Consider the following 26,195-nt stretch of genomic DNA (forward strand, 5'->3'; position numbering starts at 1 on the left):
CAAATCAAAATAAATTTCTGTTCTAAAAATCAAAATTAGTCATGTTTTATCAAACAGATTTCTCATCCAGAAATCAATTTCTGGCAAAAATTTAATTTCTGGAGCAGAATGGTTACCATTCGTGCCCTAAGGGGCTCGTCAGCTGGATTTTCTGGATTGGCCCACGAAGAAGAAGAAGCAGCAGCAAAGGCCCAGCATTTGGGGAACTTGATGAGATCGCGATTCCAACGAGTTTAGCGAGTTTGACTTGCCATCCTGAAGCGATTTCACCGAACTTTCAATCCCAGAACAAGGAACGTGGCTTATGGATTTGAACGTTGCCAAACCCCAAAGGTAATTTTTGTCTCCCTCCCTCTCCCTCTCTCTCTCTCTCTCTCTCTCTCTCTCAGAGTATAGTTTTGCTTCTTGTGCAGCGAACGTTCCCTTCCGCTTTCTTCTTCTTCTTCATTGGTCGTCCTGCAATTACTTCTTGTTCTTCCCATTCTTATTCGTATTGTGGCGCAATTATATTCTCAGTTTTTCTTGGATTTTGAGGACAACCCCACCCCCACCCCCACCCCCATCTAGCAGTAAGTAATTCGTATGACTCAGTGGGATTACGAAGACGGTATGCACTCTAGCTTGTATGGGTTCATACAATTGATTCCTCTTGAATTTTTCGCTTTTATAGGTCTGGGGTTAGATCACTACCCCGTGTCAGGAAGGAGACCATGATTTTCCAATCGCGGACCCAAACTGCTCGGACCTCGAGAAATTTCTCTTTTGTTGCTCTCCAATGAAACAGCACAGTTGATACATTTCATGAATCTTCTTAAGTAACGGTTGCTAACATTAGAATCCATGAAAACCCACGCCATCACGATTCCACGCCACCTGCTTGATGAAATTCCAGAAAGCATCTGCTTTGCAATGGTCTTCTTAAATTTTACATTTTTCTGTTTATACTGATACCATATACTCTTAACTCTCTGAATTAATCTATATATCCATGCTAATTCTGAACCCTAGAAAAGTGATCCTCCAGGTTTCTCCTATATGCTCGCCTTGAGGTTTTGTAATATCTCTGGTATTGGCAAAACTAGTGTCATGCCGAGCATTGAAGTATGTTAACTAGCTGAAGTATGTTTAATGCAACATACATTCGTCTCTCCACTATGACAGTATGAACAGACAACTTTCCCCTTGGCCGTCCTCTCCCTCCACTATTTCCCGTCATTCAATATCTAATTTTTTCTAACCACTCAAAACCTGGGCCGCTAGTATTCCTGTGTATGCTGGAAAACATTAGTTTTTTAAAACTTTTGATTGCAGTGAAATCAGATCTTTAGCTTTAGCTGGTTGAGTTGTCTTCTCTTTGGCAGCAGATACCTGAAGTCAGAGGCAGGCAGTCATTCAGCTAAATGGCAAGTGTCATATTGACGTTTTCTCCTTGTATTAGTACTAATTGTACAAGGAAGTGCAGCCCATCAAAGTGTTCCGTCCTCCTAGGATACTATGCCTCTTCTTGTACTCGTAAGATGGAGGACATTGTAGTATCCTCTTACCAGCCTCGTCATTGTCATGGTCGACTGAGTTTACAATTTCGTAAACCGAGTAAGTTCCCCTGCCTCATCATTATCATGGCCATCTAATTCTGCAAATAGATAAACCAAATAAATTCCCCACAGGAAGTCTTAGTAGTTACCTTACCTATGGAATTCCTGTTCCTAATATAGGAGTATTTTTTTCTTGAATGAGGTACTCTTTAGTTGTTTCTTGAACCTTGGCTATAAAATTTTGTGTTTGTCAAATAGCTTATTACAAATTGCATGTTACAGCCGATATTGTTCAATTTTGAACACTTCTTTCCAGCTCTAACCTTGCCAATATCTGGTGCATTCTTTCCTAGAGGCCATTCGTCCTTCTTCTCTTCAACAGTTTGTCAAGCAAAACAAGGGGATAGTGCCTTTAGTGGCGAAAACATTACACTAGATCAGCAAATTTTAGAGCAGGAGCTCCAAATTGCCATTGAGGAGGAAAACTATCCAAAAGCTGCAAAAATCAGGGATGCACTTCATAGTATTCAAGAGGATAGCAAAGCATCCATGCTACCAGCAAATGCTGAATTTTACATATCATTTAAAAATGGAGATTTATCTGCCATGCAAACTATTTGGTCAAAAGGCGATCCGTAACCCTAGACCCGTAACCCCTAAACCCGTAACCCTAAACCCGTAACCTTAAACCCGTAACCCTTAAACCCTAAAACCCCAAACCCCAAACCCCTAAACCCCAAAGCCCTAAACGCTTTCGAATCATTCATTTTTTGCAAAAAAAAGGACCCCTGATATTAATTTTTTTTTATTAAACTTTCTTGTTATCATTTAAAACTCCTTACAATTAGATCTTAAAGTAATTCATTGCACCTATACAATTAGAGGCCTATCCTAAAGAAAGACGTACGGTGAATGTAGGCAGATTTCAGACTCAAGTAAAATTATTTTGTTATTTACAAATCAAAAAAAAAAAAGTTTAAGGTAAAATTAGGACTGAACCTAAAATTTAGAATAAAATTGTGACCGAACTTAAAGTTGAGTATTTTTTAAGATATTCAGCCAAAAATCCTGCTATAACCTTGTTGCGCTCTCTCTCTCTCTCTCTGAATAAAAACCCTTGCCGGGATAAGGTTCCTTGGTAGCAAAGGGAAAAAAAATTAAGAAACGGCATTATTATTACTGCAACTGCTCCTACTAAAGTGTCATTTACATGTCATAACGAGCACGTCTCTTTAGATGGTTTTTCTTCACTCGTTAGTATTGTTGTTAGAATTAGCATTACAATTTTGTGTCCACACACTTATTAAATATCACTGTTCTTTTTGTCCATTTTGCTATGCATAACCTTCTTTTTTTGTCGAAGCTACATATAAAACCTCACTTTGGTCACAAAAGATAATATACCGCTTGTCAAAGATCTAAAAGAATGTACAAATTTCTATTTTAACTTTTTTTTTTTTGCTCATAAAAGACAAATTCCCTGAACACTGGTTTTCAATTTGTAGCAAGAAGATTTTTCAACAACCCTAGTTGTTTAATGTGAGACTGCTCAATTTTTTTTCCTGCTGAAATAATAAGAAGAAAAATCTTTTGATTTAGTTTTTGGTCGGAAAAAAAAAATCCTTTGATTTAGAAGCCTAAAAAAAATGGCGTTATTATTGGGCCTATTGTAAATATCCGCAATATTTAGGTGGGCCGTCGTCCTCCTCCTCCTCGTCCGCCCTACACTCAGCGCCCCCCTTGTTGCTCTGGCTTCTGGTTGTCGCAATTCCCACTTGTTCATCCAAGTTACCGGTTCAAGCGTCCTCCTTGAAACCCGCACCAACAACCACCATCCGCCGTCGTCCTAGTTCGGCCCATCCCTCGCTGCTTCTGCTGTAGCCGCTCGCTGGTGTCGCTCCTTGTCCCCACAATTCCGGCGCAGCTGCTCGCGGTGTTGTTATCACTTCATTGGTGACCCCGATTTGAGTTGAATCGGCACCAAGCCCTGCCCTTGTCTTTGACACCTCAAGTTGGCCACACTTCACCGACCCCCATTGTTGTCGAGGTAAAACCTCATTTTGATTTCTCCAAGTTCACTAGAAATTGGTCCTGTCCGTTATACTGGTGATCCACCATGTTGGTTCCATGCCTTAATTGGATGTTTGAGTGTGTCTTTCTGAAACCAAATGTTGATTCTTGAATTTGTTGCATCATACATGCTCATAGTAAAGGTTTGGACGGCAGAAATGCAAGGAATGTGGACCTTTTCATTGAAGGCAAGCTCGATCGGAAGAGCAGATGTGAAACACATCTGTTTAGCAAATGCCCGACTTGTGTTTTCGCGCTTCCCATCTAACACACAAATGGAAGAATATGGATATGATAGCACAATGATTGCTGATATTCAGAAAGCAAAAGGTAAATGTGCAGCTGGCTCCTGGCTTTCGTGCGTTGCAGATGACACTGCATATGATGTTGCGAAGTTGGTATGTGTCCCACAGTATGTTGTGCTTTTTTTATTGCTATGACTGGCATTATTATCGAGTATCAATAATGTGGACCAAATTTGTCACATCCTTGTAGATGTCACATCATAATGCTGCAGCCTTGGTCGTGAAGTCCAGAGAACTGAAGTCTATTGCAGGAACCATAACCAAGACAGGTAAAAGTTTTCTGTTCTTCCACATGTAAGAATTTGTATGAAATGAGTGTTGGTCGTCAATGGGAAAAGTGCCACTCATTTTTTCCTTTTGATGGAGCATAGTTTTCAGAGATCACTCTACATGAGGAAGTATGGATTCCAGTGAACAACTAATAAAAACGCAGCAGTGTGTTTTATTGTTCTATCTTTATGTTCATTTAGCGAGCGAGCAAACAAGTGATTGGTGCTGTACAATCTCTCAAGTGTTCAACAAAATCTCAATGGAAGCTCTTCAGAGATTTTATTTTAATTCACGTGATACTTCTGATTCTTTCATCTGCATTCAACAGTTAGGATTCTTTGATGATTTGCTATTTGTTTTTAACCATCATGATAGAATGAGGTGTCTATAGACGTGTGGTGATTGTATGGATTAGCGGTCTCTTAGTTTGGACATTGTAGGGAATTCCTTTTGATCCTTATACTTGGCACATTATAGCCTTTCAGCCACTAAGCTTGGCGCATCCTTAAGGTTTATTTATGTTAAGGCGTGACAAGTTGTCTCTGTTGTGCGGCAACTTATTCAGGATTAGGAGATTCTTTTGAAACTGCCAATATTAGCACTACATGTTTTGCTAATTCTAAATCAAACATTTGTATCGGGAATAATCATAAACAAAAAATAACCTTTTTTTTCGAACTTGAGAGAAACATTGCACAGTGCTAGTGCATTGAACTTAGCTAAATAATCAGCTGAGCTAGCTCCTCTCTCAGTTCATCAATACGCTCTATATACTTAGCATGAATTTGGGACACCATGATGGGGTCTCCTAGAACTGATCTAGCGTAACAATTCTGTACTTGTAATAGTATGATCTCTTAAGATGGTTGCATCTTTTAAATTAAATCAAAAAAGAATTGGAAAAGCTATCTTCTTGTCTAATCCATGTCTGATTGTCAACATTTATGTGCCTTCTCAGGGTCAATGCTTGGTGGTGGCTTTGTCAGTGCCAGTTTGTGTCCAAAGTGCCCTAAATTTACTCATTCCACCAGAGGTTTTTGCACCCTTGTCAATGATGAGTCACTACATACTAGTCCACACATGGATGTGAGAAGGGTTCATTCTGACAAGTTTAACCTTATACATGGCAAAGTTCAACCAATAGACTTTACCAAAGTTGATATTAATGATCTTCCAACTTTTATCATAGTCGGACGACCAAATGTGGGCAAATCGGCATTGTTCAACCGGTAGGTTTGACTTTACTAGCTCTGTGTCAATCAAAGCAACGAGTATTGTTGTGTTGGCAAGTTTTGACAAATTCTTTCACTATATTAATTGCTTAGGTATTGTGTAGTTTGATTCGGAGGAGGGAGGCTCTTGTGTATAACACTCCGGAGGACCATGTGACAAGAGATATACGAGAAGGTATTGCCAAGTTGAGTGATCTAAGATTTAGAGTGTTGGACTCTGCTGGTTTGGAGATGGCTGCATCTTCTGGCTCAATCCTGGACAGAACTGCAGCGATGATTGCGAAGGTTCTTGCTAGATCCCAGTTTGCCATCTTTCTGATAGATGCTAGGTGAGCTCTTACTTACAGCTGTCAATTCTGTACTACTCTCTTATGGTCTTTTATGTACAGCAGAGACACTATGAGAAAATTATTAAGGATAGAGGTAAAATCACCTAGAACATGTAATTGCGTCCTTGCAAGTATCTATAGTCATTTACTCCCATAGTTGGTTTCACTTTGTCGGTTTCCTCATGTTCGTAACGCACATGACTTCGTTTGTTAATGGGATTTGTTCTACTTGACAGAGTTGGTTTGCACCCTTTGGATTTGGAAGTTGGGAGGTGGCTGCGGAAACATGCGCCTGGGATGAAACCTATAGTTGTAATGAATAAATCGGAATCACTGGATGATGATAATGGCTCTCTTGCTGTTTTAGCTGCAGAAGCCAGCAGACTGGGGTTTGGCGATCCTATTGCTATATCTGCTGAGACTGGTTTAGGCATGGCAGAACTATATCTAGCTCTTAGGCCTCTTCTTGAGGATTATATGATTGGTGTTCTGAATGGTAAGATTTGCTTGCTGTATTCATGAAAACTTACCTTTTTGTTGAAGGCTATAAGGCTCTCTCTGTGCAAGTCCAAAACCTTTTGTACATAATGCAATCGAGTCATAAACCTCTCTCTCTCTCTCTCTTTCTCTCTCACTAGCCAGTATCAAAGGAGTTCCTCAAATGATATTTCTCCCGATCCCTCACTTGCCTTTCCTTATAATCAATTACTGCACTTCACCTTCATCTATCTAATAGCTTAAGTTTTCAGATAAGTAGGCCTTAGTTCCGCAATTCACACAAACCTAATTACCTTTTTCTTCTATTTTAGACCGTGACAGTGCTTCTAATGAGAAAAGTTGTTCCAAATCCAATGAGGTTGAGGAGTCTAAGTTGCCTCTCCAGCTTGCAATAGTTGGGAGACCTAATGTTGGAAAGTCTACATTGTTGAATACTTTGTTACAAGAAGATCGCGTTCTGGTTGGTCCAGAAGCTGGTCTAACAAGAGATTCAGTTAGGGCTCATTTTCAATTTCAAGGCAGAAATATCTATCTGGTAAGTGCCGACATTTTAGTCATCACCTTTTGTCAAGGGTTTTTGACGTTGCATAAGTTTGGGACATTATATAGAATGAGCATGGCTATTTGGTTGGTGTGCTGACTTGCTTACTTACCTTATTGTTTTCTTTGAAAATTTCGGAAAGTACTTTTGTTAGCAGAAAGCATTTCTCTCTATATGTCTTTCTCTCTCTTCCCCCTCCCCCCAACTGCATATGTGAATGTGCAATCGAAAAAAATTGCCCCCTTGGTTATTGCCTTTTCAAACTGCTTGTCTTGATATGAACTACTCCTGAGTTATTGTACTGCATGTCTCCATCCTTTACGGATCTGCTAGACTTCAACCTGATCTACTAGACTGAACCAGTTATACCCGGGTTGGTTCATGTATATCCTTTCAGGCTGAGATTTCTATTGGGATTGGAAGTTTTCCAGGCCAAATCTTTAGAGGATTTATACCTGCTACAGTGTTTGTTGCACTGTTTGTGCCCTTGTGTAGTGATAAATATGTATTTACTGTTCATCGAGCGTTCTATCAGATGAATAGTATTAGTGAACTAAAGCTTTTCAGTGTCTTTGCTCGGGATAAATTTCATATATTGGCCTTTCCTCATTGTAAGAACTTCTGTTAACTCTAAATGTGATTATTGTCTTTAGTGTCACTTTTTGACTTTTGCTTCTAACATGAACTATCTTCTAGGTTGACACAGCAGGCTGGTTGCAAAGGACAAAGCAAGAAAAGGGACCATCTTCCTTGAGCATCATACAGTCCAGAAAGAATCTTATGCGTGCTCATGTGGTAGCTTTAGTCCTTGATGCAGAAGAGGTTTGTTATAAGTTACTTTACTGCGCACTTCATCCTACTGTGACATTATAAGTTCAATTTATGACTACATGAAAATAATATAACAGAGGGATGCTTGTCTAATAGCAGAGATTTTAGGTAAGGGATGATTGGAGCAATTTGTTACTCATTGTAGTTGATGCCTTGATTAATAGATTCGATTGTTGGAACTACTCTGGATGCATTTTTTTCCCCTACCTTGTTAGATTGCTGGAGCACAACGAAGCATGAAACATGCCGAAGTGGTAATAGCCAGACAAGCTGTAGAAGAAGGACGTGGGTTGGTTGTGATTGTCAACAAGATGGATGTCCTTAGAGGGAAGAAGGACTCGATGTTGTATGAAGAGGTGATGAAAGCTGTTCCAGAAGAAATCCAAACTTTGATTCCCCAGGTTTGCCTTTCTTATAAATGTCCCTCCTGTGATACCCCATTTTCTTCTTAAGCGTCTTATGGGATGGCTCATTATTCTATTTCCAGTTCTCCTTTCTAATAGCCCTTTTCCTCTGTCTGCGGGTGTTGGGATAGAGTTCTATTTGATGAAAAAAAGATATGCTTGTAAATAGATTTGCTGCGTGACTTTGTCCCTTGTTTCTGCCCATCTCTTGGAGCTTGTTCAATCAAATTATGTTGATCCAACATTGCAAACTGAGAACTGTTTCGTACCTAAAAAGTATCTACCATTTTTTATGGAACTATTGGAATGCTTTTATTGTAACTAGAAGAGTCTTTGATGCCGTGCCTACTTTTGGTCATCCTGTCCTGAGGGATTGGTGATTATATAGTCTATTTAATGGACTTTGAACAATGCAAATATCAGACGTGTCTCTCATTAGTTAGATCGTGAGGGCAACACTTGGAACCATGCCTTTCTTGGGCAGCCTGTTGCCCCTAGTCTCGCGTTCACAAAATTCTGTTGAAAGTTTTTCTGGAAATTAGATTGATAGTTTGCTACATTTACAAATCTGTGTGTCTATGAACTTATGTGAGCAGTTGGAAAATCAAGAGGTCAATAGGTTAGTTGGTATTTTGGGCATAGATTGCAGTACCAGTAACTCCTGTGTTGGTTTAGGAGATCTGACATGGCTTTTTAACAGGTGAAGTCTATACCTGTTGTTTTCATATCTGCATTAGAGGGTAGGGGCAGGATGGCTGTCATACACCAGGTCGTTGACGCGTATGAGAAATGGTGTCTAAGACTGCCAACAGCTCGTCTTAACCATTGGTTGCATAAGGTTAGGCTTCTATAACGCTTGGTCTTCTCTAGTTCTTCCAACAATTGACTTGTTTATACCACTAGCCAGTGGCCAAGTGCGTGTTGGAGTTTTTGATTGCCCTAATGCAATTTGCAATGACTCCCTCTCTCTCTCTCTAGGTTATAAGCAGGCACTCTTGGAAAAATCAGGCTGCCCAGCCCAAGATCAAGTACTTCACTCAGGTGAAAGCCAGGCCACCCACTTTTGTCGCCTTTGTCAGTGGGAAGACACAGCTCTCAAACACGCACCTCAGGTTTTTAACGAGGTCGTTGGAGGAAGACTTTGAATTAGGTGGAATTCCAATCAGGATCATACAGCGGTCATTTTTAAAAAGAGATGGCTGTAGCTGTAGAATTAGTAGCCAATCTTCAAGCAAAATGGCAGAAAGAATCTCGTCTGATAAGAGGGCAGCTGCTGTTTAGGGAATAACAATTATCTTAGTTTGAGAATGTGTGAATAGCACCTACCTTCTTAATCCCAATAACATTGGGTTTAAGGAGATAATGTAAGCAGGTGCCGGAGTAGAAAGTGAAAAAAAAAAATGCTATGTAATCTTACTGGCTGGTGGAGTTGATCTTAGAAGACAATAGCCATATGTACAGAATTTTGTCAGATATTATGAAAGGAATTTTGTTGGGATATCAGTTAATTTGGCTTTTGAGCAGTTGATAGGACGTTGGCCAATACCCTGCACTTTTGTTTCAAGTTGCGTCCTAGGGGGCCCAATGCCTCTGATCTGTGTTTATTTCAATCAGTGGGACCCAATACTGTGCCTACTTTGTTCGACAAGTTTGGTTGATAGTTCTTAGCTAATGTACTCGTGATGAATTTCCTGGATCATATCTCTACATCATGCAGAATTTGATCCATCCTTAGAAAAGTCGTCTGCTTAATTGAAATTCATTTTTTAACAATTGACATAATCTATTTTAAATTTTGTGATAGCATTCTTTAAACTGGTTGAGGATAAATTCGCCTTGGTTGTCTTATAAATAGACCATGTCCAATTGACAGGCATTATTCTTCAGTTTTTACTGCCAAATACCCAAGCAGAAAATTCCTTAACCAAATATCTCATGGGTATTACAAGAAATATTGGGTCGTTGCTGATTATACTCCAATTGCCAATTTGAATTTGAGAAGTCATGTGTAGTGTAGGTGGATATTTTGTCTTGTCTATGTGTGCACCCGGTTTTATGTTTCCCTGCGCCCGCGTTTTTGCGATTGAACAGCATATGTAAGTGGGTATTTCTGTCAGCGTAAGTCATCAGTCTGACGATCGGTTGAGCCTATGATCTCTGTTTGTAACAGAAAATGGCATCAGGCCTTTCATAGTTTTGTAAAGGAAACCGAAAAGGCATAAATCAGTTCAGGAAATATCAAATATTATTAAGATAATAGAACTACAAGCGCTCAAAAAATCTGTAACTCGTTATGCTTTTGCCTTCGGAAGTAAAATTAGTCAGTCTGCATTGTCCTGAGCATTTGCATTAAAGCGGTCAGCATCCTCACCTCTACCACCATCTTCTCCACCATAATTAACCCAAGGCAGGATTGACTCAAATAGGACAGCCAAAGCACTCCTGTCAGCTACATCGCGGACTGCGTGTGCACCGCCAGCTGGATTAGCAACTTGGTCCTGAACATGTACTCCACCTCCCATCCCCGGTTCACCCATAAATTGTTGCATGTTTTCAGGAGAAATTGATGCCATGGAATCAGAAAAATCAGAAACCAAGAGATGACCGTACCTGCGTCCCCAAAAGGGAGGAAAAAAGAGTAGAGAAAAGCCACGCTTGTCAATAACTAGCAACAACACAAAAGTCACATGTAACAAAATGCTCAAACTCTGCTAATCGATGAACAAACCATAAATGAGAGGATAACAAAATCCAGACGTTCTATAAAGTATTTGACCTTATCTGCATGCATCTTAGCATTATACTTAAATTAAGCATTCATCGTCCCATTCAGTGATTGGAATATTATCAAGGCTAAGGATAGAAAAATAATTAGTACAAGGCCAAAATAGAAAGCTTACTCATTTTTGGTAGAGGAAAATGCTTCTTTCCTCACACAAGCCCAGTCCTCTGCGTCACTTCTATTAGTTTCTACTGTTTCAATCACCAGCTCCACAGTGTCCCTTAGCAACTTTTGCAGACCAGGAAATCTCCATATGAGATAATTCCTCTCTATGTATATATTAATAAGGTGATCCAGGGATGGTACTCCCATATGCTCTGATCGAAAGAACCGATGTTTGACTGTTTTTAACCAAAACTGGTCCTTCAGAGGAACCTTTGTTACCAGTTTCTTCAACACTGATGGATGAAGCATAAGCGCCTGCTTCAGAAGATCAACCGATGACGCCTTTGCATCATTATCATGCACATCTTTTTGAAGATCCTCTTGCGCAAGATAGAAGCGGCAGATGGCAAGAGAAAATGAAAAATTTGGAAACAACCATAAAGAGTTGTCGCTTTTATATTTTTCAGAGAAGTCTTCTAACCACGAATATTCTTCTGCCCTCAGGGCAAAGTAGTCAACACAGAACATAGCCCCCATAGGATCTTCTATGTCCAATGAAAGCAGTAGCTTGCAAACTTCTAATGCAGATCGATGACAGCCTCGCCTTTCCAAATTGTTCATGTGTATGAAAAGTGTCTTAAATAGAGGCCGGTTTGTCTCGTGGTCATATTTCAATTGGATATTACCCTGCCATGGAGGAAACAGAGGATGCCACGCGCATTCCAGGCCATATAAGCACTTGCCAATGGCATCTGCTGCCGTTTGATGCTCACCAACAATTTTAAAGTATTCAGCGATTGTCAAAAGTGATTCCAAGTGATAAGGATGGTATAACAGAACACTTGCTACGGCATTAAAATCATGAATAGCTTTGGCAGCTTCGAATGCCCTGTGAGCTTGAACATAAGATGATGACTGGACATATCTGTTACACATTTAAATATTCAAGAATGTCAGTGCTTATTGTGCAAAAAATTATAAACAAGCTTAAAGATACAATATACAGCCAAACTGTTGGTAAATTGTCAACTAAAAGAAGCATACAGCACATGTTGGCAAATATTCCAGCCATGTCTATGGAACTCCTACCGGTCCATCTAAACATGACTGAAGGAAAGAGTTAATAAGTTGATTTAGTACAACATGAAAAGATCTCCTACATCAAAGAAGGATATCAAGCATCCTTAATGTGCACATCCACTTTAGTGTCCCCACATATAATTGCTTGTAGAGGATATACAGTGAGCTTGCTTCACCATGTACAGAATCCAAACAGCATTGGTACCATATAATAAGGTGAGATCACATATGGTTCCCACATGCATTGGTACCATACCATCAAGAGACTATTGAACGAATTACAAAATGAGAAACCTCCCTTGTTGAGAACAAATTCAACACGAGGCTTGTCCCACAGGTATTATTCAATGTCATCCACTCAATGAGGTGAATCTCAAAATAATATACCATGAAATTCTGTACCACAAGGTAGGACTTTGGTTCTCACAATCTCATCTGCTAGTATTAACATCGCCGGTGGTCTCGCTTAAGTAGTGTACATAATGGCACATTGACGTGAGATTTCAAAAGTCACCCACCACGATAGATGCTACCATCCTAAGGTACTGCCTAACCAAACCAAGATGCTCGAGGGATGAGCCTTGACACTGCTTAGGTCCATGACTCTAAAATCACAGAAACCAAACACTGACCAAAGTCGATGAACGCCTTCCCCTAGGAAGATTACTCAAATTTGAAAATTAAGCATAGGCCGCCAATCATTTATCATTGTGATAGATATATTCCCGATTCTATACAGGTATTAAATTCTCAAACTCCCAGGGGCAAAATTGCAGCCTCCAATCATTCAAAGAAGCAGATACTCATTATGAATAGTCTCATAGTCTCCAAAAGAACCATATGCACAGAAAAAACTTGGAAAAACATTACCAAGAAAAACTGAAACATGATCCTTACCTAAGGTGGTTGTGCCCATCGCTTGCTTCCAAAAGTTCCATGGACAAGGATCCATCCCAGCGAGGCCAATGGTCCAATGGAGTGACAAGTATTGTCTTTCTAGTATTATGGCTTCCACGTCTTCCCCCACGTGCGTGTCTAGAACTGCCAACTTGACTACTTTCAAACGACTTAACGACCTTAGACCCAAAAATTCTTCGCAGCTCCATTTCAGCATTTAGGTACTTTTGATTCACTTGTAATACAGAAACTGCTTGTTCTTTTATATCACTGCGATGATCTCTTCTGTGCTCATTTTCATTTTTTACATCTATCGATAAGTTTTCCAGAATCTGGTCAAAGTCAGCAGATTTTTTAAGTCCATTGTGGTGTGAAGATTCCTTCTTTTCTCTCTTTTTCTTCTTTTTCCTTGGTTTATGGTTGGATGATGAAACCACCTCAAGAGTGCTTCCTAGCAGAGTTTCTTCCTGTTCATCAGCGTTTCCTCTTGATTGGGCATCAACTGCAGCAGATTGAAATTCCTGCCGGTAGAGCACTCTTATTAGACAGATAAAATGTTTGTAAACAGGATGATAAATACATATACAAAATAGAACTATATCACACTCAGAAAGCACACAATATAGATCAGACCAAACTCAAGCAGGAGTTAAGGATGAATCTCCACAAAATTAAAACATGACTGCAATGAGGAAATAAGTGAAATAGCATGTCCCATACAAACCTATCATCTGTGACTTATCAGACTTCACCTATTAAAGACTCTGCAGGTTGTCTCCAACAACTGTAGCTAAATTGATGATTAGTTACTTAGTCTTCAATCGGTACACATTGAAATGTCTTAGATGCCATTAGTACCTAACTGATACTTTTACCAATACTATTGATAGATGTTGAGAATTCTTCCAGGCAGACAGTAACAGAGGCCGGAGCTGACTGCATATGACCATGATATCCAAATAAAACTGCCCCATAGATGTTTATTGGATCACATACAATAACTAATTGTGCTTATTAAACTCCTTACATACATGTGGGCACCCATGCAAAATTGGAACTTTGCCATGACATGCAAATTTAAGAAGGAAGAGTCCTTAACCAAGATTGTGGTCATGTGTGAAGATAAATAGCAGAAGAACAAATGGAAGCCTTTTCGACTTCTATGGTGTTTAGATAATCGTAAAGTACACACTAGAATGTACTAAGGCCTAGAACAACATAATACTGAATAAGAAAAGACAGTCTTCTGAATACTTGGGTTGTTGATAACAGATGAAATCATCATGTTGATCCAGCTTCAGATATTTATCGTAAAACCTGATAAAATTCCCAATGGAAGCCAAAACTGCCTCACAAGCCCCGAAAGATAAGGAACTCACGAAACACAGCATGGGGACAAAATAAATCTTGGAAATTAGAACATTTAACTTTTGAGTTGTCCCAAATAATGTCTTCCAACCAATCAATTCAAAGTGATTTGAATGCCTAAAAAGTCCTGGCAATCAGCATGTAACCAAACCCATCCAGCTACCTAGCCTGAAAAAGAAGCCATCTAATAACCTCACTAGAATATAGTGAAATAAAAAAAATAAAAAGGAAAGATGCATGTCTTCTTTGCCTACTCGCTGCCTAACCCAGTTATGAAAGTGAAACACTCAGTTTGCTTTCACATCCTTCTTCTACCTAGGATGCATCTTTTGCTCCCCATCTCTGGATGAATTCCGCAAGCCCAAAATCGCTGCCCACACATTCACTCTAATCTAGCACATCTTCAAAAGCAATTAATTCTCTCTTTATCAAATTTATCTTGAAAACCGAAATAGCATCAAAGCACAGTTAGAATACATCCGAGATGAGAAATTTCGGATCACTCTAGTTCTGGAGACATGTGAAGGTCAAAGATTCACCAAAACAAGGCCCGGCCAATCCAGGGACACTGTCAATTCGTCTTTTTTGTCCCAAAATGAATCGACTTTATTCCCCGATTGCGCCGGTGACAAGAGAAATTGCGAGCGGGGTGTGTCCAATTAGACTTTCCGGGTGGCTTTGAAGCTATATGCAATAAGAACAGGGAATTTCCATCGTACGGGAAAAGAAAAGAAACGAAAAGCGAACGGGGAATACGGGGTCGAACCGCTTCGGGGACGTCTTGGTCGTCGCTTTCGTCGTCGCCGAGGAGGTCGAAGGGGTTCTTCTTGGAATCGGGCGATTGGGAATCACAGTCCTCGTCCTCCGACGACGGCAGGGGCAGGTGCAGCTGCTGCGCTTCTTGTTCTTTCAGGATTTTCTTCAGCAACCTTCCCGACATCCTCTCTCACCTCCACTCCCAAATCCTGCCACCCACAAAACGAAGGTCGAAGGAAGCAGAGCCAACCAAGGCGGTCTCTCCAAGCGCAGTATTTGGTTGGTGTCGAAAAATGATACACGATGATGATTCGGACTTGTGAATCGTGATGGGTCGGACAAGTAGTATTTCATTATTCATATCATCGTGTCTTTATTTCGGACTCGGGGTGGCGTCCAGGAAAATTCCTTGTATACACGGGTGCATTGAAGCCCACCTAACCTCACCCCCTTACAACCCCTAGATTTCACGGCCATTCGCATAACTTAATCATTTAAGATCAATTACGCTCGTGTTTTCTCCCAGGGATAGATCTATCGACCTCTATCCTATCTGGACCACCCAAACACGGATAGGATAAAACATATCCTATCCTGGCTTTTATCCGGTCGACCAAACGGCACTTAAGGTTTGGATCACATTTTACTAATTTTTGTCAATAAATTTATGTCAATGAAATTTACTTAGGGTTTAATTCACATTTTACTATTTTTTATCAATGAATTTATGATAATGAAGTTCACTAAGAGTTTAGTTCACATTTTATTAATTTTTTTTGTCCTAAGTTTGCCGCAAAAGTGTAATTGAGCCCTAAAATTTTTAAAAAGTGTAACCGAATCCTACGACTTATCAAATTTATTTAATTAAGTTACTCAGTTAATTCCGTCTAATTTGACTTAACGGTAATTGTTCATGTGTCTTTTTATTATTTATGTAGGACACATTCGACTATTTAAAGGGAATTGGAGTTTTTTTTTCTTTTTTTGGTCGGAAGGGGAATTGGAGTTGAGAAAGCATGGATTGAAGCCGCTTAAGAGGAGTCCCTCGTCGTCCGCCCATGCTCTTCCCTCTTTCTTTTTTGCAAAAATTAGCTTTTTATTTTTTTTTTAATTCTTAATCCTTTTTCTTTTTTCCTCTCTTTCTTTTTTTCTTTCCAAATTTTTAAGTTTTTTTCTGACTTGGTGCTTGATGGGTATCAAATTTGACAAGTTTTAGGTTTTGATTTAAGACTTAATTGCACTTTCGCAATAAAATTTTAGAACTTTTGGTTCACTTATCCCCTTCTTAAAAGTATGCAAGAATGGCTCATTGTCTAGACTTTTTGTCATTGTTTTCTGAATGGTAATTAGAAAATCAACCGAAGACATGTCACTTGTGCTGTTCAGTATATATTCAAAGAAAATAAATTCAGGTTAATTTTATCAAATTTGTCCAGTGAAATATCAATACCCCAAACTTTTTTTTGTATCTCATTAAATTGTTTGGGGTATTGATATTTTATCAAACATATATCAGTGATCTAAAAATACCTTCAGTTACGATTTCGTCCAAAATGGCTATTTAAAATCTTTAGTGGCGTTGTCCACGCATGTTGCAATGTGGATTTTTAACGGCAATTATTAATGAAACTGTGACAAAATGTATTTTTAAATCATTTGGGGTATTGGTGAAATGAAAAAAAAAAAAAAGCTTAGATACTAGTGTCCGATGAATAAATGTTTACGATTTTTAATAAAGTTTTTCCTTTTCTTTCATGTTGGTGGTAGGCATTTTCCTTTTCTTTTTAATGGGATAATATCACTAACAGTCCCTTCAAATTTTGATAGAAATTGAAAATTATCCATGAATCTTTTTGTCATTTGAAATATTTCACATACTTTTTAATGACAAATTTTGCTAATACGGACTGTTTTGTAATTAACTCAACCTATTTTTCTTTTCGACATCCCCATTGGTATTTGGGAGGAGCAATTTAACTGTTTAATATATCTTTTTAAAAAGTGCGTGGACTGTTTTGAACAAGGAAAGAGGTATATGATTTGGATTTTCGAGCAAAAATATACATATCAACTAATGGCACTGTACTTTTTTTTTTAAATGATGAAAAGGAGAAGAATGAATAACAGGGGAGTTATTCACTTTGAAACTTGAAGAACAGAACTCATTAGGTCTAAAACAAAAAATTCTCAGATTTATTGGAGCATAACTGCCAACTGTTCTAAAGGTTTCACATGTTAGATGAAAACGTAATTTATTATTTAAATATTCTAACAATAGCAAGTATAAAAAGTTTGCATACCGACATTACATTGATAAAAAATGCTGTATTATTTGGTGATTTTGTCAATGCACAAGCACAAGTCATTAAAGAAAAGCATTAGTGAATTATGACAATGGGGATAGCATTGCCTCGATCTGCATTGCCTTAGTACCTCCCTGGCGGTTCTTGAACTCTCGACTTCCTCCAGATCCAAAGGACTCTTTAAGAGTTGCATTCTTCTAATTGAAGTCAGAAAGCAGATGCACAACCTGCATGTGCTCAACATCATCTCCACTAGGAAATAGAAATCCTCAGAGGATAACATGGTCCACTGGCATGGAAGTCATTAGAAATGGGAGGATTTGGAAACCTGGCCGTTCTATCTTGCAGATTCAGCAAGGAAAAGGAGAACCAAGTTGGCAGTGGGGTAAAAAACCCAACTCGTGCCTCATGTTATATGGCAACTTTCAAGTTAACTAAGAGAATCTTATTTGACATCTTTTTAAATCATTTTAATGTTTGGAACATTATATACTATCAGTGAATCATCTTACATGTTGATTTCACACATTATATTTTCATATATTTAATGCTCTAGTCAGTTAGAAATAATTGCATTTGACCTCAAACACCTCATTTTGATAAAAACTATGGCCCCTAACTTAGAAGCCTGCAGGATGTTCGAAAATCTCATGTTCTTCCGTTCTACCAAAAATCAGAAAAAGGAATAACAAAAAACATGCGGACATCTTGAAAACTCTCCAATGGCTAGTAAATAATATTGTCGACAATAACAAGCTCTGCTTTAAATTAAAAAGAAGAAGAAGAAAAAGAAAAAGCCGAAAGGGCAACGCCAAGAAAGTAGTACTACACTTTCGATTCTTTACATCCCGCAGGTAAGAAGGGCTCCCACCATCCGTATTCATACTTTGGATAAGGCGCGACCCAATTCACTGGCTTCTCAAACTCTACTTGGGTGGGATTAGAAGCCAATGCCTCTTCTAGGCTATCTGCCTCATAGCTATCAGCCAACACTCTATCCAGCCTCAACTTCATGAACCTGTCAAGTAATTACAAAAGATAGGCCTTACCGTTTGAGAATAACTAATCTTAGAAGAAAGACTTACCAGTAAACAAAGAGCAACAAGTACTGGCATGTAAATCAAATGGGTAAAACCATGGAAAAACAAAATGATATATTACATAGGTGCGAGCTAAGGGAAACGATAGATAAGCAGTGCTATCGGAATCCAACCCAAATAACATGAAGACAGCGAGCAACAATATAGAGACGATTATTCTATAACATTCATGCTGAAGACCATTATATGCAATCATTTGCAATTGATGTATGACCAGGCCCGTAAGAATCGAGCTTGCCGCCTTACTAGGTTACATAAAGGAATGCCATTTGAGAATATTTTTTCAGCTCAAAAGAAGTATAGCAGCGCCATTAGAGACATCTGATATACATCTAAGAAAAAGAAGCATATGCAAGCACATTACTCCTCGAGAGTCCTCAGCACAATGCAGCAAACAATCTGAATATGCCATGCTAAAATTACAAAATGCATATCCAGATATATAACAATAGATATTGTTATTACAACAACATTTATTGGGTGGACCATGTTAACTGCCATCATCCATACGATCACCTTACCGAAATTGTTCTACGGATGTGCTTGTCAGTCTAGGATGCTAACTCTAGATGATGTCCGTATCAAGAGAGCTCAAGTGGTTAATTCATAATCAACAAGCCATGAACACATAATATCTATATTCTACAAAAAGAATATGATTTGAATAGATAGGATGCTCACTTCAAATGATGTCCACATCTAAAGAGTTTTAAGGACTCAACATGTAATCACCAAGGCATCTTCCTAGCAGAAAAAGAAATTCATTTGAAAATGGAGGTAGCCACTAGGCCATCAGCTCTACAACAAGTCAACAATGAATCACGGACAGGCAAATAGATACAAGCTACCTCTACATGCCACAGCGTCTGCATGAGAAGAGTTCAAGGACTCGATATATGATAATCGACAGGACAAAAAGCAATCAAATTTCTCGTAACTCTAGCCAAGTTCCAAAATGGGGCGAGCGCGGGATTATTACAGTGGCAGCTTTTCCAATATAGAAGGAAAGGGATTCAATTCGGTTGCACCCTCATTTCACTTCGCCGTGTTTGGCTGCAATGAAATTGATGAAGTTGGGCCTTCGTCGATTCCAAGTTCTTATAATATTCAGATTCCAGTAACCTTACATCACGAGGCAAAATCCTAGGGAGGTAGGAGTTTCGCAATTCAAAGTTGAAAATGCACTCACGTGATCCAGGTAGCGTTGGTGGAGACAAGCGCGACAGCGGGCCGGCGCAATCGCTTGGTGATATCAGGGAAGCTGTCGAGGAACTTGGGCTCGATGACAAGCCAGAAGTCCTGCTCCTTGTTGCGCTCGCCATAGTTGCGGAGGCGCTCGAAGAGAAGCTCCTGGAAGTGCTCCTCCTCGTCCAGCATGAATTTCGCATTCGCAACCACGAAGTGGTACTTGGTGCTCTTAGATTCGGACCGCTGCTAGTGCAGAGCAAGAGGTGATGAGCAAGTCGGGATTTTGATTCCGACCCATCAAAACAAGAACGGGGAAAGGGAAGGGGAAGATACCTGGGTCGGGCTGATCTGACTGGAGGAGTCGGTGGCGGCCACGGCCGTCACAAAGGGAGGAGAAGGTGGAGGAGAAGACAGGGAAGAGGAGTGCTTCCGGAGGCCGCAGGGGCGAGAAGGAGGAGGAAGAGGACAACTCCACACGGCGACATTCGTATGACCACGCATCGACGTCCCAGCCACAGGGCTACCCAAGAGGGCAGCTGCGGAGCCAAGGCCACCACCACCTCTCGACATTGCCATACCTCTTCCCCTCTGTCTCGGTCTGGCGATGACGATGAAGAAGAGTGGCGAGCCTTATCTATCCATATCACTTATCTCTCTGCCAATTTTCCCCCCGATCAATAAACCATCAGTGATCTGACCAAAAAAAAATAAAAAAAATAAACCATCAGCGCCCCCTGTTTTCAACTTCCTTTTTCGTTAAATGACACTTTTGTCCTTCTCTTACTATTCTCCCGTGGAAATTTTTTCGGAAAAATGACACTTATTAGTCCCTCGACTACGTGTTCAATATTTATAGTTCCGGAGCTAAATTGAACATCTATAAAAAATTCAGTAATCATATTTAATAAATTAAAAATTCAAAAATCACATTAAGTAAATTAAAAATTTAGGAATAACATTATACATTGGGTTAAAGTTCAAGATTTACATTGAACAAATTAAAATTCATGAATCACATTATACGTTAGGCCAAAATACATTGGTTATTTGTGTCATTATCCCAACTTTTCTCCTTTTCGTCCAACAGTTCAGGTTACATGCAAAACTGGTCCCTCATTTATGAACTTTTCCTTCAAAATGATGCAGGGGCTTCTTCTTTTGTTTCTTTAATGGGTCGCCTTTGTCTCGATGATTTCGACAACAGATTTTGTTCATGTGTAATACAGACATGGAACTCCCATTTCAAAACTCTTCTGATCTTTGAGATTGAGCTAGCAACCCATTAAACTAAACCACAAATGCTTAGTTTGTTTGTTGTCGGTTATCTTTTGTTTTGTTTTTTGTTCTGTAAGCAAATACATTTGCGTGTATACGCAACGAAACTTATCATTTGACTCTGGAATTCATAATCTTATGCGATATCAGAGCTCCAAAAATGCTCAAAACGACGAGATCCTGTCATGGCCGAAAGACCCACTCAGATAACTGTCGTCTTCTCCCTTCATTGATGCCAAAAGCCCACACTTAGCACTTTGGCGCGATTATTAGGCGGCCGCGGTTTAATTAGCACTAATCCCTTTATATTTTTTATTTTATTTCGCAAGGTTATTTTATTAATTTTTATTAGTTGAAAGGTTGTTTTTTGTTTATTAAGTAATTTTCGAAATTATGAAAATTCGGAATTATATATTTATTTATTTATTTTATTCGAATTTTACATGTGTCTTTTCAGGACAAATTTTGGAGATTATACGTGTTCGGTTTCTAGTCTTTCCACTATGATTTCACTCTTCAATTTTTTGTGTTTGTCGCAAATGCACTTTGATAGGAATTCAATTAATTTTTCAATAAACTGCTGACATGACGCACGGAAATTAGCACGTGAAGCCGTACTAAAAAGTAGGAGCAAAAGGTAGGAGCATGGACGTACAAGGCCTCTCTCTCCCTACAACAACTCAAGCAAAAATTGTCAAAAAAATTATAAATCTATTGCATTTTTTTTCAATTCAGTCATAAACCTTTTTAATATTACCGATTGAGTCTTAAAAATTTTCACTTATTGCCAATTGCATCCTAAACCTTTTCACTTCTTACCAGTTGAGTCTATCCAGTCAATTTTGACCGAAAATCGCTAACGCGGTACTGCCGATGCTGATATTGACCATTTTTAATAATTTTATTATTTTTTTTATTTTTCGATTATTTTTTATAATTTCTTTTTCTTTTACCTTTTTTCATTTCTCTTCTTTGTTTTTTTTCTTCTTCTTCTTCCTCCGGTCGTCAGCCTCCTTGATGGCCAACGACTGGCGATAGGGGAGAGCCGGCGAGGCTCTCCCTCGCCGAAATCTAGCGAGGACCGACCTCACCAGCCAAGTGAGGGTCGCCTCGCAGGGGCGAGGTCGCCAAGGCGGGCGAGGGCCGACCTAGCTAGCCTCGAGCAAGGCTCGCCCTCGCTAGATCCGGCAAGGGTCGGCCTCGCTAGCTTCGGGCGAGGCTCAACAGAACAGCTTCTGGTGAGGCCGACCCTCGCCAGCCTCAGGCAAGGTTCGACTTTGCTGGATCTGGCGAGGGCAAGCCTCACTTGAGGTCAACGAGGTTAGCCCTCACCAAATACAAGCGAGGGGACTTCACTCGCCTCGGCGACGTCACCCCTGTGAGGCACTGTGAGGCGATCCTCGCTCGAATGGCAAGATCAACCCTCGCCAGTGGCCGACGAGATCGGCCCTCCTAGAACCGACAAGGGCGAGCCTTGTCGGCTCTCTCCCGTAGTCGGTTGCCGGCCATTGAGGAGGCCAACGACCAGAGGAAGAAGAAGATGAAAAAAAAATAAAGAAAAGAAAAATAAAAATTAAATTAAAAAAATTAATTAAAAAATTGAAAAAAAATTATTAAAAATTGTTCACGTCAGTACCAACGGTACCACGTAGGACGGTCGACGTCCACGTCAATAATTTTCGGTCAAAATTAACTGGATGGACTCAATTAGCAAAAGTATAATAGGTTTAGAACTTTTTGGACAATTTTCCCAACAACTCACAACCTCTAAATAAATATATGTTTGAACTTGAGAGGAAGGTATATATGTTTCTAGGAATATTCTTTCAACTGTATGTCAAGATATAAGTGTGGGATGCATTCTGCTCTCCATCAACTTTGAATCGATCGGCTTGTGCACAATTAGTTTGGCTCTCCATTTCGAGGACTTCCGGGTAAATTAGCTTATGTAAAAGCTGTTCATGAAGAAACCTTGTCGAGGCAGAACCGACGGTAGGGTTATTAAACATTACCAAGCTGATAAGAAAAACGATCCAAATTCCAAAATAGTCTCCATCACGCATCAAACCACGAGTCACCATGCAATGAACACAAAAATAGATGGCAAATAACGGACCGTAAGAAAATATATTACTCAATTATATTAATCAACGGTACAAGCACCGTATATTAAAAGAAACTTTGGAATGTGAGAGTTTGAGTTGTTGAACCTCCTAAAGAACTTTACAAGCGTCATTTATTCTAACAAGAGTAGACATTATAAATACTTGAGATGGCACAGGCTAAAAATTATCAAAAACATGAAAAGTCCAAAACACCCATGCACTATGTTCGATGCGTGCTTGACCTGAGTGGGCATGGCCGATGCACCCCAAATAAGCCCGGATCAAGACACTCACAAAGGATTTGTAACATTCGGCTTCTTAAGACGGTACGGAAATCCTCATTATTATGATACATCATCAAGTACATACGGGTGATATAGTAGGGGTGGGCAAACACATATTTGGGCAAACTATGAGAGAATAGCCATAGATCACACGTACATGAAGAGAATCAGGCAAAAGAGGCCAACTTGGGTTTGGGAGGATTGAGCAAGCAAAGGTCGAGGAGAGAATCAACCGAAGTGTAGGGATGGTCAGCATACAATGTGGAGGCCTCGACATCATCCTCCGTCAGCTCAAAGCTCGTCTGCTCTCCTTTTATGAATATGTTGTGAAGTATCGCCACCGGTATGTTGTCCGGATATGGCAGAGCTGATGATCAGTAAATCAAACCACAAAAATTAGGAGATGATTACTTTCTAATTAAAACGATTGCCTACGTATCACGCAACATATGATATGTGAGAGATCCTATTCTGTAGCACCATCAGAATTCATGTAGACTTGGCTTATATTTGATCTTGGCGAGATGTCATTAGTCATTACCCATGATTAAGTCTCTATGAGTGTAGGCGAATAACAATACATTTTAATACGTGATCGCTCACATTAAAACCTTCGGACAATGTTAAATTTTGTTATCTTAACGGAATGACAACCTCGTGAGGCGCATAATTAATGAGGATGCACGTATGGCTCTTTATTCTCTTGACCTCGTACTAGATTAAGAAACGAATGACTCTATTTCCCACACACGGCAAATAAACATCCTCTCTCAAAATGAATCAACTAAGCACCTTGCGTTTGTCCTCATGATATAGTCAAAGCAGTAAAAACGCTGAATAGTATTGGGCACGAAGATTCAATGACATGTGCAATAGCTATCATGGCATATTTAACATTGTGCAGAGAGATCTCAATAGAGAAGCAAATTAATAGAAAAACTCGGGAAAATTAACAAAAAAATCATAAATCTATTGCAATTGTATCAATTCAGTCCTAAACCTTTTTTCGTGCCAATCGAGTCCTAAATCTTTTGCATTTGTACCAATTTAGTCCATCCAGCTAATTTTGGCCGGCCGGCGCTAACATGGACATTTTTTATAATATTTTAATTTTTTTGAATTTTTAATTATTTTTGCTTTTTTCTTTTCTTGCTCTTTCTTTTTTTTTTCCTTCCTTCTTCCTCTAGCCAATTGCCAAGCCGAGGCGACCAATCAGAGGCGAGGGTCAACGAGATCAACCTCGCCGACCCCAGCGAGGGGAGCCTCGTTATCGCTGCTCGAGGCTTGCCAATTCAGTCAATTTTGGCCAGCTAGCGTCGCCAGAGGAAGAAGGAAGGAAATAAAAAAGACAAAGAAAAGAAAAAAAAATAATTACAAAATTCGAAAAATATTAAAATATTATTAAAAATGTCCACGTCGACACCGGCTATGTCACGTCAGCTGATGTCGTTACATGTTAGTGCCAGCCGGCCAAAATTAGTCAGATGGACTGAATTGGCACAAATACAAAAGGTTTAGGACTCAATTAACATAAAAAAAAAAAGGTTTATAACTGAATTGACACAATTGCAATATATTTAAGGATTTTTATATAATTTTCCCGAAGAACTCAAATCTTACTTTCAGTGAGCTTGACCATATCCTCCTCTGGAATGTGTATCTTTTTAAGAGTCCGTTCAGTCTTTTTCTCCCACATGGAAATCAAGTCTAGCTGGGAAACGATGTTCCCTGGAGGTCGGTATATGATAACGCGGTTCGCCACTCTTGGATCTGTCGCTGCCTTTACCGTGTAGAACGCAACATCTTCCTCGTAATTTAGGACGGCTGTAGATTACAGTAGGAATGGGACATATACATTATAAAGAAGATTAACACGAAGTCTCTCTCTCTCTCTCTGCTATGCATATATCTTCTACATATGTATAGTAGATACCTACATATATCCGTAGCTCTGGCATCGCCAGTTCCATGAATGACCACATGGTCGCACTGCTCACGGGGATGGAGCAAGTAATCCACAAAGTAGGCAGCGAAAGAGTTGGCAGAGACGTAGGTGTAGGGAATCCCCGCAGCCTCGGTCGCTCTCCTGATCTTCCTCTTGTTCTCCAGCAATGCTTCGAATGGCGGCAGCGCCCCTTTGACCCTGTCCACTTCGTTTCCATACTCCGACGGAACAAACCTCTTTACATTATACACACATTTATAAGTATGTACGAGGACTAAGCATGCGCCACTTGCATGCAGCATATACATCATTCAATATGAATTCTATTTAATTAGGATATGACTAGCTAATTTAATTTCACCTGGATGTTGGGGGCTTCTTTAATGGCATCGATGATCTTGAGTTGTTGGAGATGTTGAGGGACAGGGAGAGTCGAGATGACGACATCAACCCGCCGGAGTAGCGACACAAGCTTCTCATGCTCTTCCAATTCACCCTACACCACAGAAAACAAAGTATCTATACATATACACTCGAGAGTCTCACACACACACAAAAGATAATGAATGAATGAATGAGAAAATTATTTCGGTCATAGGTACTTGGACAACGGTAACGTTCATCGATTCGAATTCATGGAGCAACCGTTGCTTGGAAGGATCGGGATTGCTGGAGCGGACATAAGCAAGAGTAGGGTGGCCCATGGAAAGGGAGGCCTTGACCATGAACTTGCCCAGGTATCCACTCGCTCCGAATATCAATATCTTCTCCTTCTCCACCTTCTTCTTGCTCATAACAGTAACATTAGCCATGGATTGGAAACCGTCGTCCTTCATATTCCCGTTATATTCTCAGCCTCGTACGTACCCCTCTCTCTCTCTCTCTCTCTCTCTCTCTCTCTCTCTCTCTCTCTCTCTCTCTCTCTCTCTCTCTCTCTGTGCGAGTCCATCTGCATGGCTGCAGGGCCTTTTTATATGCGAAAACTTCATTTG

At 39.7% G+C, this 26,195-nt stretch overlaps 4 protein-coding genes and 1 long non-coding RNA gene across 9 annotated transcripts; 2 read left to right on the plus strand and 3 right to left on the minus strand.

Moving 5' to 3' along the window:
• The first annotated feature begins 237 nt into the window (after positions 1-237).
• On the plus strand, positions 238-2,030 carry LOC115669132 (uncharacterized). Of its 2 annotated transcripts, XR_008816748.1 has the most exons (3): positions 238-333; positions 414-569; positions 671-2,030. It is a non-coding gene; the product is annotated as an uncharacterized LOC115669132 (long non-coding RNA). The 2 variants fall into 2 exon arrangements; XR_008816747.1 differs by lacking the exon at positions 238-333 and having other exon boundaries at positions 356-569.
• Positions 2,031-2,570: 540 nt separating this feature from the next.
• LOC115689662 (uncharacterized) lies at positions 2,571-9,518 on the plus strand. 4 transcript variants are annotated; one of them, XM_056312127.1, is made up of 11 exons: positions 2,571-3,582; positions 3,744-4,003; positions 4,101-4,179; positions 5,139-5,409; positions 5,517-5,741; positions 5,978-6,237; positions 6,551-6,774; positions 7,477-7,602; positions 7,827-8,012; positions 8,716-8,853; positions 8,994-9,518. In XM_056312127.1, the coding sequence occupies exons 2-11, from the start codon at positions 3,764-3,766 to the stop codon at positions 9,294-9,296; spliced, it is 2,052 nt and encodes a 683-aa protein (XP_056168102.1). In that variant the 5' UTR covers positions 2,571-3,582; positions 3,744-3,763; the 3' UTR covers positions 9,297-9,518. The 4 variants fall into 4 exon arrangements, with proteins under 4 accessions (XP_056168102.1, XP_056168101.1, XP_056168103.1 ...); XM_056312126.1 differs by having other exon boundaries at positions 2,969-3,582; positions 3,762-4,003; XM_056312128.1 differs by having other exon boundaries at positions 2,993-3,582; positions 3,926-4,003.
• Positions 9,519-10,242: 724 nt separating this feature from the next.
• Positions 10,243-15,364, minus strand: LOC130138345 (uncharacterized). Its single transcript, XM_056312130.1, has 4 exons — positions 15,014-15,364; positions 12,880-13,400; positions 10,916-11,827; positions 10,243-10,625 (listed from the first exon to the last, which is right to left on the minus strand). Exons 1-4 carry the CDS (start codon positions 15,185-15,187, stop codon positions 10,337-10,339), a joined length of 1,896 nt encoding a protein of 631 aa, XP_056168105.1. The 5' UTR covers positions 15,188-15,364; the 3' UTR covers positions 10,243-10,336.
• A 2,628-nt stretch (positions 15,365-17,992) lies between these two features.
• On the minus strand, positions 17,993-20,264 carry LOC115666718 (uncharacterized). The gene is made up of 3 exons (XM_030588394.2): positions 19,928-20,264; positions 19,596-19,837; positions 17,993-18,324 (listed from the first exon to the last, which is right to left on the minus strand). The coding sequence occupies exons 1-3, from the start codon at positions 20,168-20,170 to the stop codon at positions 18,132-18,134; spliced, it is 678 nt and encodes a 225-aa protein (XP_030444254.2). The 5' UTR covers positions 20,171-20,264; the 3' UTR covers positions 17,993-18,131.
• A 2,723-nt stretch (positions 20,265-22,987) lies between these two features.
• On the minus strand, positions 22,988-26,093 carry LOC115669285 (isoeugenol synthase 1-like). The gene is made up of 5 exons (XM_056312673.1): positions 25,806-26,093; positions 25,565-25,699; positions 25,196-25,439; positions 24,879-25,082; positions 22,988-23,625 (listed from the first exon to the last, which is right to left on the minus strand). The coding sequence occupies exons 1-5, from the start codon at positions 26,037-26,039 to the stop codon at positions 23,426-23,428; spliced, it is 1,017 nt and encodes a 338-aa protein (XP_056168648.1). The 5' UTR covers positions 26,040-26,093; the 3' UTR covers positions 22,988-23,425.
• Positions 26,094-26,195: the final 102 nt, after the last annotated feature.

This window comes from Syzygium oleosum, unplaced genomic scaffold (assembly GCF_021117445.2).
Source record: "Syzygium oleosum isolate NSW1041296 unplaced genomic scaffold, Sole_v2.1 Sole_v2.06, whole genome shotgun sequence".
NCBI lineage: Eukaryota > Viridiplantae > Streptophyta > Magnoliopsida > Myrtales > Myrtaceae > Syzygium > Syzygium oleosum.

What these genes read in the sequence shown, in the direction of transcription:
- LOC115669285 (XM_056312673.1), bottom strand. Translation starts at nt 26,039, where the DNA reads ATGAAGGACGACGGTTTCCAATCCATGGCTAATGTTACTGTTATGAGC. An exon ending in AAGAAGCCCCCAACATCCAG is followed by an intron (nt 25,440 to 25,564) that starts GTGAAATTAAAT and finishes TATAATGTAAAG; the next exon opens with AGGTTTGTTCCGTCGGAGTA. An exon ending in TGCCAGAGCTACGGATATAT is followed by an intron (nt 25,083 to 25,195) that starts GTAGGTATCTAC and finishes TGTAATCTACAG; the next exon opens with CCGTCCTAAATTACGAGGAA.
- LOC115666718 (XM_030588394.2), bottom strand. Translation starts at nt 20,170, where the DNA reads ATGGCAATGTCGAGAGGTGGTGGTGGCCTTGGCTCCGCAGCTGCCCTC. An exon ending in GTCAGATCAGCCCGACCCAG is followed by an intron (nt 19,838 to 19,927) that starts GTATCTTCCCCT and finishes CTGCACTAGCAG; the next exon opens with CGGTCCGAATCTAAGAGCAC. An exon ending in ACCAACGCTACCTGGATCAC is followed by an intron (nt 18,325 to 19,595) that starts GTGAGTGCATTT and finishes ATTACTTGACAG; the next exon opens with GTTCATGAAGTTGAGGCTGG.
- LOC130138345 (XM_056312130.1), bottom strand. Translation starts at nt 15,187, where the DNA reads ATGTCGGGAAGGTTGCTGAAGAAAATCCTGAAAGAACAAGAAGCGCAG. An exon ending in ACCAAGACGTCCCCGAAGCG is followed by an intron (nt 13,401 to 15,013) that starts GTTCGACCCCGT and finishes CTCTACCGGCAG; the next exon opens with GAATTTCAATCTGCTGCAGT. An exon ending in GATGGGCACAACCACCTTAG is followed by an intron (nt 11,828 to 12,879) that starts GTAAGGATCATG and finishes AATGTGTAACAG; the next exon opens with ATATGTCCAGTCATCATCTT.
- LOC115689662 (XM_056312127.1), top strand. Translation starts at nt 3,764, where the DNA reads ATGCAAGGAATGTGGACCTTTTCATTGAAGGCAAGCTCGATCGGAAGA. An exon ending in AAGGCAGAAATATCTATCTG is followed by an intron (nt 6,775 to 7,476) that starts GTAAGTGCCGAC and finishes ACTATCTTCTAG; the next exon opens with GTTGACACAGCAGGCTGGTT. An exon ending in TAGTCCTTGATGCAGAAGAG is followed by an intron (nt 7,603 to 7,826) that starts GTTTGTTATAAG and finishes CTACCTTGTTAG; the next exon opens with ATTGCTGGAGCACAACGAAG.